General features: G+C 42.2%; 2 protein-coding genes across 9 annotated transcripts in view; both read right to left on the bottom strand.

Annotated features, from left to right (window-relative positions):
- The window catches only part of LOC127693473 (T-cell-specific guanine nucleotide triphosphate-binding protein 2-like), a 444,108-nt gene that overhangs the window by 375,731 nt on the left and 55,958 nt on the right, over positions 1-12,419 (bottom strand). For 2 of the 8 annotated variants that reach the window (XM_052194365.1, XM_052194364.1), the window contains one exon: positions 11,027-11,342. The exons of 5 other annotated variants lie outside the window; for them this stretch is intronic. In XM_052194365.1, the coding sequence (XP_052050325.1) occupies positions 11,027-11,342 (316 nt within the window). Of the gene's footprint in view, positions 1-11,026; positions 11,343-12,419 lie in introns of those variants that run through there. One more of the 8 variants, XR_007979701.1, reaches the window with a different exon arrangement.
- Positions 1-12,419, bottom strand: part of LOC127693480 (uncharacterized) — a 51,487-nt gene that overhangs the window by 22,511 nt on the left and 16,557 nt on the right.

Genomic DNA, 12,419 nt, shown 5'->3' with positions numbered 1-12,419 from the left:
AATAGGTTTGCAGGAGATAGGTAGTAGCATACATGAGATATACAAGTGGAAAGGGGAATATTAGGAACTAAGAAGTTTGAACAGAGGACGGTCAGAGAGCTGTGACACAGGACTGTATGTGGTGGAGCCAACCAAAAACCGTTATGTATGAAAAAGCTACAAAGAAATATGCTCCTTTCTCAAGACCATAAAAAACAAAGTTTGAACAGAGATATCCTGAGTGGGTGGATGAAACTGCTCCCAGAAGCCAAAGACTCTTTAGTGGGAATTCTAGCCCCAAGTATGGGCTATTTCCCCATGTCTGCTGATTATTAGGCTCCTGAACCTCCCTCCCCGAAAACAGTCAAGTTATTGGTAGTGCTGGTTATGTAGAAAATGGCTTCTCACAGTTCTCTTCTAGAAGACGAAAAGCAGGGTGTGTTCTGTATAAAATTTTATCCTCCTGGGGTAAATCAAGTATATCTGGGTGTGGTGGTGCATGCCTTTAATCTCAGCCCTAGGAGGCAGAGAGGCAGAGACAGATGGATCTTTTAGAGTTTGAGGCCATCCTGATTTACAAGTTCTCTACCAGCCAAAGGCACACAGTGTGATTGTTCAGCCTCAATGAAAACCAAAACCACCCCCCCAAAAAACCAAAAAACAAACAAACAGAAAACCCAAAAAGATACAATAACCCTCCACTACAAAGAGGGTTGACGTAGAGGAATCTGGTCACACAAGCTGCCCTCTTTCTCCAAACTCAAGCTGGCATCAGAAGAGCAACAGACCCAGGATGTGAGGGTAATAAGCAAATTTGTTGCCATCTTGCTGGTTGGAAGTGCTCTGTGGTAGGGAAGACAGAGAAAGGCCTTTCTGTGAACAACCCCTGAGTGAAATAAGCCATAATCAAAGATCCTCTGCTCTGGTACTAGGAGACTAGTATACCACAAATAAGTAAGAGTTCTGGTTAAGCAGAACTTAGAACCCTTCACGTACCTGCTCCTGAGCAGTGATGTCGGTGGCCCTTCTGTGATGTCACCTCTTCTCTGGGAGCAAGGTCACTGGTAGCTCTCCATGGAATCCTCTAAGCTGGGAGATTCAGGAGACAGATGGATGCAGTGTTGGTGTCTTGGTGCTCTGGAGAGAAGAACAGCTAGGAAGTGAAGTCAGATGTTTTCAGATTTCCTTGCAAATCTCTGTCCACACAGTCTTCTGCATGCAGGTCCTAGATCTGAAACCTTCCCTGCCTTGTCCCTGAAGGGAGGGACTCCAGTGAGGGGAGGTTTTTGTTTCTATTCCCAGACCTCTTTGTCTGGCTTACACAGTGAGCTGAAAAGGTTTCACATCCTTCCACAGAGAGGGAGGGGCAGCTCTGATGAAGTGGCCAACTCCAGGGCTTCCTGAGTGCTCTAGTGAGATCTTTGGTAGCCTAGTCTTGAGTCAGGGTTCCCACCTCACACTGACCGTTCTGCTTCCCTACCTCAAGACCCTCTTTTCAGATGATGTCATATATGTCTGGGTCAGTACTGACTTTCAGACCCAGTGAGCCCATGGTTCAATGATTGCAGACACCTGCTGTAACCCTGCCCCGTGCCTGTTGTCACATTGACTTGACATTATTTCATGTTTTTCTTTCTAGCTCTGTCTCTTCTGTTCCTCTGTCTCTGTCTCTCTGTCTTTCTCTTCTTCTCTGTCTCTGTCTCTCTGTGTCTCTGTCTCTCTGTCTCTCTCTCTCTGTCTCTCTCTGTCTCTTTCTCTCTCTCTGTCTCTCTCTCTCTCTCTGTGTGTGTGTGTTGTGTGTTGGTCAACATGTGTGTGTAGATGCTGTTCTAGAGCCTCACCCATGCATGCAGATGCCCTGCCCCGGAGTGTTCTTATTTCATTGGGCAGCTGCATTTATTTGCTGAACCTGGAACAGTCCTGACTTGAGGCTTGCAGGGCGGTAGGGCAGACAGTGCTCATTGGCCAGGGCTTGGTTTGCTCACCTCGCATTCGGTAGGTCCTGTGCACAGCTGGCATTATTCCTTATCCAGAGCTGGACCTGCGCTGTCTCCTGGCTCGTGCTCCCAGGTTCTCAAGTGAAGGGACCAAGAGTGACTGTCCTTAACAATGTAGTGAAATGAGTAAGGGCCACTGAATATATTCAATGTGTATTCAATGTTATAGCAACCCAAGCCTGAATATATGTCTCTCCATATGCACACGTTGGACACACATACATGCACACACATTCCCATGTTCACAAACTCAGCTGATCTTAGGTCTCTGTGGCACTTTCCTCTTTTTTCTTTCTGCTGAGTCTGTTGTTGTTTTTTTAAAAATTTCTTCCCATTTTTCTTTCTTTTTTTTAATTAATCATTTCACTTGTTTACATCTCAAATGATATTCCACTTCCTGTTTGCCCCGTCTACCACCCCCATCTCATGCTAGCCCACTTCCTGATTTCCGGTTTCCCCTTGACTAACCCCTATCCCATATTTTCCCTCCCCCCTCTCCTTGCTTATAAAGGAGTGTTGCCCCACCCACCCATACTCTCCTGCCTGCTGCTCCAGCATCCCCCTACTCTAGGGCATCACACCTCCCTGGGACCAAGGGCCTCCCCTCCCATTGCTGTCAGAAAGGCTGTCCTCTGCTACATATGTATCTGGATCTATGGATCCCTCCACGTATACTCCTTGCTTGGTGGTCTGGACTCTGGGAGAACTGGGTTGTCCTGCCGGCCTATGTTTTTCTTCCAATGATGTTGCAGTCTGTCTCTGCTCCTCCAGTCCTTCCATCAGCTCCCCACCATGTTCCCCGAGCTCAGTCTGGCTTGGCCCCAAGCATCTACATCTGTATTAGTCAGTTGCTCGCTGGACCTCCCAAGGACCCACACTAGGTTCCTGTCAGCAAGTGCTTCCGTGGCACTTTTCATTCTTTGTTTTTGATGTTGCTGGGCCAATAGGAAGAGTCTGCAATCACCCATTGTTTACAATGAAGTTGGCTACAAGCACAGACCTTCACACTGTTACTGCCTGTCTGCAGCTGCAGAGCACAGAAACTCTTCCAGGCTATGTTGTTTACAGTAAGCCTTTTGTTTTCCTGGTTAATCATGGATTCACCGTAGGAAGACGTGGATAACTTAGCCATTGCAAAATGCACGTGGCACGCGTTTCTCCCTTTACTTCCTTGGGTTCTGCAGTACGTGACAATTGTATCCGCGTTGTCTGTTCATCCTGTGTTCAACACTCTTGTCCTCACAGTGGTTTGATCATTAGTCATGTACCACAGCATTTCACTGTCCTAAGAACCTGCTAAACTCTCTCTTCATATCTGACTGTTAACTGTAGAGGCTAGTGTGGAGCTACAAGTATTGGGTCATCAGTTACACACAAGCACACATGCATGCAGACAGAACCCTGTGCAAACACAGGCAAACACACAAGGAAACACATCCTCACACATATATACCACACATGGTGCCTTGTACTGTTGGTTACCCCAGGATGATGGCCTCTGAGTATTTCCTTTGCAACTTAAGACTGGACCTTGGTGTTCCTCTCATAGCAATGGGGGTGTTTTATCTCTGCGGCGAGCAGATTTGGTTTTTCACAGACTCTTCTTCTGTGTGTACAAAGGAACTGTTTAGTCTTTCCTGGTCTCAATTTGCTATCCAGGGGCAAAGGTGTCTGCTCTCCTCTCTCCCCTCCTTGTCTCATTAGCACAGAAACCTGAGTCTGGGCTGCAGGTAGGATGAAGTCAGCTGCTGTACCCCAGCCCTTCATCTCCTACAATTGTGTTGTGACTCTCACAGTGAAAGCAAGGAAGAGTTACGTTCAGGGCTTAGACAAGACAACACTAAAAATGTGACAAGGTGTATGTAGTAGGGGAAGGGATGACTTTGTCTCCAGAATATCAGAGACATAGCCTCGAGACATCAGCCCCTTTTCCACAGGTTTTGCTTCTCCATCCATTCTAACCTGTCAATGGACTAAATAAATCATAATCTGTGTGTGTGTGGGAGTACTAGCAAGATGCCACAGTCTGAGTAGGCAGAAGCATGTTGTTATCAGTGGGCAGTGAAGTGTACTTGTACTGTACTTACCTGTAACTAGGACCAGGGGTCTCCCATCCTCAGAGACAGGATGAAAGGGTGTTGGCTCAGGACCCCCAAGACCAAGTTCTCAGCACAAAAGAGATTAATTTGTCCCATAGGATCAATGGGCAGGTAATAAAAGACAGACACAGGGGACTAGATGGAGCGATGAGAGGAAGGGAACAAGGGAGAAGGGGAAAGGGTATTTGACCCTAAGTGGAACAAAGGTCTACCTCTGGATAGAGAAGAGGCACTTGTGGTTCATAGGCAAATGGCAGTTTATAAAGGCAAACAGGGACAACTATGATAGGATGAGGTGTTTAATTTTAATTTGACGTGTTAATTAGGGGAGCTAAAGGGGCCTTTGATTGTTGAATATCAATCCTTTAATAACTAGACCTTGATAGTTGATCTCAGGTAGAGGAAGTGGTCAAATAATCATGACAGACCTTAGTGGCTCCTGTTAGGAAGATAATCTTATGTGTTTTGTTTTTTGTTGTTTGTTTGTTTTTAGCAAGGCAGAAGAAATAGGGGAGAGGGGCAAGGCCTGCCAGAACCATGTTTGTCACCTTGGGCTGGCTAGCTTCCCTGCACATCCCATGCCATCTTCTTTCTGTTGCTGTCAGCAACAGCTTTCCTCTGTGAAGGACTGAAGCACACAGAAGCAGATTAAAGTCTGAGCTCATGTTGTGCAGAGAGTGTTTTTTACACAGAGTCAGGGGTGTGTATTTTAGGAGCCTGGGAGGGCACATCTCTCCGCATGCTGACATTCATCTTTAGGACACAATGTAGGTGTGGGAGCCTCGTGGTTTCTTCTGGATCAAGCCACTACTACTGATTCATGTTGGCATTTTGGTAGTGGACTCAACTGCTGATAATGGAGATTGGATTCTTCTGAAAGAACTACCTCTAAACAGGTCCACAACCATCTTGTCCTATTAGCCATCTTCCTCCCCTACCTTTGGTCAGTGGACTATAAGGAAGGGTGGAACATTTAGGAACCTTTATTAAAACAGGTTTTGAAAAATCTAAACCTACAAGTCCCTTCCAAAATCTAGTGTATTTTCATAGCTGTGTTATCTGTCCCATTGACATTTAAAAAATTTAAAGCCAATAAAGTATTATTCAATCTATATTGATAGATCTTATAGTTCCCTTTTGTTCTATGAGCATGTTCTTTATCTCCATAATTGTTTGTCTTATAGGATTGTAAGGTATGCTTGAAACATGTTCTATGTCATAATGTCTAAAAATTGTTGTATCCTAATGGATACATTTGCTGAAGCATTTTTAGCTTCAATCTGCAAAGGAATCTCCAAGAATGCCATCATCTCTAACAAATTTAACATCTCAGAATCATCTGTTTTAGATGAAGTCCACTGAAAATCATTGTTTATCAATAGAATGGTTTATCAACATATGCCCATACTTTAGATTTTTCAAATTCTACAAATTGGAACATATATGCTATTGTTTGACATTATTCTGAGATAGCGTCATTACACGGAATCAGGATGCTTGATTCAGAATATTGCACCCCTATTGGTTGCCAATCTAATCATTAAGCCTCTGTGATTTTTTTCATCTGGAACTACGTTTGTGTTGTTTTTGTAGGTTCCAGATTGATTTTGTTTGAAGGTTCTTCATTTTGAGTTTTAGAATCCTCCAATCTCTGTTCTATGGTCTGTAACCTTTTAGTCCTCTTTTTAAAATCTAAGACTGTTTTAGTTTGATTTGATCTTCCTTAAAGAGGATATATAAAACTTTAATCATTATTGAACACAGAAATATTGATAGTCGAACTCTATGGGGAACAATGTTCTCTACTGTAGATTTTTCCATTTTATCATGGAACAAAATTTTTAAATCTCTCTAACTTTCCCCTCTCTTCTGAGACTTCACTTTAAAAAAATTCTCTTTCCCCTTTTCTGAAGATCCTATTTTATTTTTATTATTGTTTCTTTCTTTTGGAGACTCTATCACATTTTTCTTTCTTTCTCCTTCCCTCGGAGAATTTTTTGTTTTCTCTCTTCTCTCTGGAGACTTCAGCTTATATTTTCCTATATCCTTTTATTTATCTTTATCTTTTCATTTTTTCTTTTCTATATTCTTTGTTTACATTCCAAATGTTTTCCTCTTTCCCGCTTCCCACCTCCCCATATGTCCCATAAACCCTTTTCTCTCCATCCATTCTCCAATCACCCTCCTCCCTTTCTTCTGTCCTGGTACTCCTCTACAATGCTGGATCAAGCCTTTCCAGGATCAGGGCCCTCTCCTTCCTTCTTTATGTAAATCATTTGATATGCTAATTGTGTCTTGAGTATTCAGAGCTTCTGGGCTAATTAATACCCACTTATCAGTGATTGCATTCCATGTGTATTCTTTTGTGATTGGGTTACGTCACTTAGGATGATATTATCCAGTTAGAAACATTTCCTAAACATTTCATGAATTCATTGCTTTTAATTGTTGGGTAGTATTCCATTGTGTAAATATACCACATTTTCTGTACCCATTCCTCCATTGAGGGACATCTGCGTTCTTTCCAGCTTCTGGCTATTATAAATAATATCTCCTTTTAAAAGAGATTCTTTTGTATTTTTCTTTTTTTCTTTCTTTGAGACTCCATCTTGTGTTTTCTCTCTCCTTTCTCTTGAAATATTTTTTTGGGGGAGACTTTTTCTTTTAGATATATATTTATTTATTTTTCTCTGAATGATTTCTTTGTGGTTAAAAAGGTTTTGTTTGTTTAAAAGACTTATTTATTTTTATGTATATGTGTAAACTGTAGCTGTACAGATGGTTGTAAGCTATCATGTGGTTTCTGGGAGTTGAACTCAGGACTTCTGCTCTGGCCCCGCTTGCTCTGGCACTGATTTCTCCAGCCTGCTAATTATGTATTATTATATGTAAGTACAGTGTAGCTGTCTTCAGACACTCCAGAAGAGGGCGTCAGATCTCTTTATGGATGGTTGTGAGCCACTGTGTGGTTGCTGGAATTTCAGGACCTCCTGAAGAGCAGTCAGTGTTCTTAACTGCTGAGCCATCTCTCCAGCCCTCTCCGAATGATTTCTAAACTTAATTTTTGTATTTAATTTTCTCTAAATTATTTCCTCTGGGGAATTGATTTTAATATTGCTTTTAACCTTTTCTAATGTTAATGTATTTAATTTTCTCTAAATTCTTTTTCCATCTGTATGAGGCTTCTTCCTTTTAATTTATTTATTTCTCTCTTTAAGGACTTCATTTTATGAAACTCAAACTATTTATATTTGTCTATGATGTTTTATAGTCAGTCTTTTCTCTCTTTTAGTACTACAGTATAACTTCAATCATTTTAATGCCTTTTAGTTTTTATTCAGTTTACACCCTCATCACAGCCCCTTCTCTCCTTTCTTTTCTATCCCACCCTTACAAATTCCTCCTCCCAATGGCCCCTCTCTTCTCCTCAGAGAAGGGGAGAGCTCCTTGTGTTCCACCCACCCTGAACTATCTAGTCCCAGCAGGATTATGCACATTCTCTCCTGCTGAAGTCCAACTAGGCAGTCCAGATAGAGGAAAGTTGGGATGCAATGGCAGGGAACAGAGGCCTAGACAGCCCCTGCTCCACTTGTTAGGGGAAACTTGAATCATTTTTTACCTTATCAGAAAATCTGCTCACCATCGGTGTCTGGCTTCTGTTTCCTGCTCTGTGAATAGCCTGGCCCCTGTCTTTTCTCTCAGAGAAGAGGTGTTTCTCCTTCTACATGTTACTGGGAGCTGCCTCACTGGATATAGACCATTCCCCAACTCACGGAAGTTGTTGGTCCCACAGGCATTGTTGGCTCATCAGGCCACAAGGTGTCTGGCTAACATGAGCCCTCTCAGGGAGGCTTCTGTCCTGAGAGAGCACCTTCCTCAGCTGGCTCAGCTCACAGCCTCCCTTGTTCTGTTAGGGAGGCAGCCTCTTGCTTGGCTTGGAAACTGAGTGAAGCTTTATGTACTGATGGTACAGTTGAAGAGCTGGGTTTTTCTACACAGCCAGGGCTTCTTAAAAGGGTAACCTTCAAACTGCCTCTCTGAAGTTCTTGTTCTCTTGTTCCTGCAGCTGGCCTTGTTGCACCTTGGTGGGTGGGTGTGGATGGCTATTCAAGGAAGTTCATGCCAGGCATTCATTGGGCCAAATGAAAATGTTAACCTTCCCACCTGGCCTCTTTATTTTCAGAAATAAAGAGTAATAAATAGTATTAAAAGAGAAATAAAGGAAATAAATAATAATAAAATGACTGAGACTTACTACATATGAATAAATTCCTTGGCCAAAAGCTTGTGATTGTTCCTCAATTAGCTAATAACTTAATCTTCCCACTTATTCTGTTCTAAGTCCTGCCATGTGGTTAGTTACCTATCCCCAGGTTCATGCATTTGTCTTCCTCGGTGTTCTGAATAAAATCTCCCCCACTCTCTCTCTGTCTCCGTGAATTCCATTCTATTACTGGATCTCTCATTTATTCTTGTCTTTTGCTCATAAGCCAACAGCATTTTATTGACAGGTGATGCTTCCATGCATTATACAAGAGAATCTTTCTACAGCAGGCGGCTTTGAAAATGTCCGATAACCTCTCATACTGTAAATGCCCGTGTTTAACCAATTGATGTACTTAGAGAAACAACAACAACAAAACCCTGGCCATTTCTTGGGAAAGAGAGAAGAAAGAATTATTGCTGTTTGGACAGAATCTGTAATACCAACTCTTCCAAAGATTTCTAGGCTGCAAGGCTGCCCTGTATGTACTGTGTTTGCCAAGTCTCACAACTGAGTGGGCAAATGAAAGACAGAAGCAGGGGGAGATGTAAAGACAGAAGAGGGGAGAAGAATGAAGAGGAAGAGGAGGAAAAGTTGGAGGAATAGGAAGAGAGGAAAGAGGAAAAGAAAGTTAGAGACATTAGGCTCTTATGTTAGGCACCGCATGTCCACCAGGAGGCGTGATTTTTAGATGTCGAGCCTTTACCATACCACCAGAAATGACAATTTAATTAGAGCCTGTGTTGCCTACAACCCAGATTTCAAACTCATCTGGTTGACTGATAAAGGTTATGGAATAAAATGTCTGTGTCAACACAGACCTCCAGTTGTGTTTACTGATCCATGCATTACCCAGCTCTTCCTGGAGGGAAGATAGACAATGGTCATCATCCCATCTGCTGCGTGCCTGTCATGTCTATGGAGATACCACCTCATGTGGAGATGTGTGCTGGGAAGCAGTCCCCTCTACTTCCTAAACCCCAAAAGAAAGTCAAGACAGGATTATAGCGATAAACTCTTGTGTATGGTGTCAAAGCATCCTCTGTCAACAAAGGCTGAATGCCCACAGAAAGGCAGGAGAAAACAGGTGGGACAATTTGGAGGGAGGGAGGGAGAGAGAGAGAGAGAGAGAGAGAGAGAGAGAGAGAGAGAGAGAGAGAGAGACTGACTTTTGGAAAGAGTCAGGGTGAAGAGATTCACCACCAAGTTGTGGAGGAAATTGAATGTATGAAACTGAGAATAGGCAACCAGCCTCGTCTCTGACATAAATTAGTATAAACAGGATAATTTAGTTAAGGGATACGCATTGATGCATAAGTAAACAAACCTCTGTGTCATTATTCTGGAACTGAGGTTGGTATAGAAAAGCGTAGATGGTGATACCGTGTAATACCTTCATCTTAGGGGAGTGTGGCACAGCTTGGGAATCTCCTTGGGACAAATGATCCCAGTTTAATTAGACCAAGATATTGCAAGTCATAAGTATACAACCATATATTCTCAGACAGGATACTTTAATGGAAGAGAGTTCTTACACTGTGGACAACTCTTTTTCCACACACCACAGTGATTTTCTGTCTCTGAAATGTGATATTAATCCTCTGGGTTTTCCCAGAAAATGTTTGCTGCCTAAAAGTAGGCTTTAAGATAGTGCCTGAAGCAGGTCCAAAGTTTAGTACCTCACAGCTCCATCCCTGTTTCCCAGTATTTAGGGATGTCGGACATGCATGATCCTGGCTTCTCTGATAAAAACTCTTCCTTATTAAGGAGAGACTTGGCATCACTTGCCACAGTATCAATGAAGAGACTTTTCCAATAGTAAGTCTTTTTAAAGTAAAGGCCTGAGGCAAGTGGTCCCCCAGTAACATAGGAAATATATTCAATGTATTTCAACAGTTTTTCTCTGAAGGCCATGTCTTTGTTCTTTGTTAACAAATGGAGAGACTTAAGATGTGCTTTGATTTCATTCACAGACACATTGAAATCCTTGGCAATATTTTCCAATGAGGCTTCATCCAGGCCAAAGTAAGATCTGTAGAGATTCAAGGTCTCCTCCAATTTCTGTATTCCATCTTTGATGAAGCCCACAAGTGGAATAGTGGCCAAAACTCCCTCCTTCAGGGCCTCCAGCCAGATCTTCTGTCTGAGGAAATCCCTCTTCCGGTCAATGACAGTCTCGGTAACACTGTGCAAGGACATCATGAAGATGTGGCGTTTGTGGGCTGGAAGCTCGCTCAGTAGGGTGGTCTCCAGCTTTGGGAAGTCAAAGTCAGACACATCAAAGTTAGAGACTAGGAAGACTGGAGGCTGACTGGAGAGAGCCTTCTGAAGATTCTCTGAACATTCATCTCTAATTTTCTTTAAGACACTGTCCCTATTGAAAGACTTAGGTTTACTTCTCTGTTCATTACTGACATCTTGATCTATCTTGGTTCGGACAAAGTAAAATTTTGTGTTCATCTTTGCAATGACTTTGGCCAGAAGTGCTTCAGTATCTTTGAAGCGTGTAGCAGAGATGATAATGAAGAAGTCGTACTCATCAAACTTCATTTCTGTCAGATAGTTTTGTGGTGGGAAGGTAGTGGTTCCAATGCCAGGCAGGTCCCATATTGTCACATTGGGAAGCTTTGGGTGTGGGTATGGAGTTCTCTTCATGGTTGTCTCTACCACCCCAGTGTTGGCTGCACCTTCTTCTTCATCCCTCACTCCCCTCAGGGCATTGATAAAGCTGGATTTCCCTGTTCCTGTTTCTCCAGTCACAGCAATGTTCAGTGGGGCTTTGTCAATGTTTCTCAGAGCACGAGTAATTATAGACAGTGCCCCATGAAGGTTCTTATCCTCCAGATGGGATTCAATCAAGGTGATGGTTTCCTCGGAGAGGATGTTACTTTCCTTCTTGAAATTCTTCAAAAAATTTTCAAAGCTGAATGCCAAAAATTGAGCTGTTAAAGGAGAGGGTGTGCTAGAGGAAGGCTTGCTTATGTCTGTGTGCCATGGAGGATGCTGAATAGAGAAGAAAAGAGAGACACTGTAAGTAGCAGTATAACAGGGCAAGGCCTAGGAGTTTGTACTTATGATAAGAAGAACCTCCGCTGCTGATGCCATTATTAGCAGAACACAGTCCTTTCTCCTCCTGACTATTGGCTTCATCTCTGCTCTGCATGTCCTATGCCCTCATTCAGCCCTTTCCTTTTATTGTGGTTTCCCTCCTCCTTTGTTTTCCCATTGATCAACTTATTCCATGAAGTTTCCTATAGCAGTGTTTACTTCGTATTTTAAATTGTCTTGGCATTCTGTTTACTCCTATTACAATTAATACCCTTAGGACTCACAATGCATAAGGAATACATCAGCATATTACAAACCCCAAGCAACATATGTTTTAGAAAGTCTTCCTGCCTCCTTTGAGTGTTTAGGGCATTGCTTCTTAGGCCTTATGACCTCCATCCCTTAGCTTTTCTGTCCCATCAGTTCTTAAGTCTGAACAGCCATTCTAGTTTCTCTTGTGTAATCTGTGCATAAAGGGATAAGCAGCATGAGGTGGGGAGTGGAAAAGATTCTTGACAAGCCCACCATTGTATTGGATACATTACTATATTTGAAAAATTGACTTTTTTTTAAGCCATAAAGAAGATTAAAATGATATCCTTTGTAGGAAATTGGATGTAACTTTAGGTAGTCATAGTAAGACAATATAGCCAGCTTCAGAAAGAAAAAATACATTTTCTTATTCACAGAGCTAAAATTTTGTATAAATACATAAGTTATATTTTAGATATGATATGAAAGTAGAAATGCACCTGTCTGGGGGACAAAGAACTCAGGGCAAATTCAAAGTATGCAGTATATGCTTGCTTGAAACTTTAAAACTGGATATTCAAATGATTTGTTTGAGAGGAGATATGTATCCATGTTATTTTTTATTTTTCAGTAGGGGAGATAGGGGACCACCTCATTGAGGGAAGTTTCTTAAGATATTTCCTTGTGTCCCTGTTTTCTAGTGTTTGTTCAGTCTACAAACCTCAAGGAAACAATCCACAAAAGTGAAAATCTCAAATGGATACAGAGGAAAGCCAGGAA

Source organism: Apodemus sylvaticus, chromosome 10, assembly GCF_947179515.1.
Source record: "Apodemus sylvaticus chromosome 10, mApoSyl1.1, whole genome shotgun sequence".
NCBI lineage: Eukaryota > Metazoa > Chordata > Mammalia > Rodentia > Muridae > Apodemus > Apodemus sylvaticus.
The sequence above is the reverse complement of the archived record's forward strand: the minus strand, read 5'-3'. Positions and strand labels throughout refer to the sequence as shown.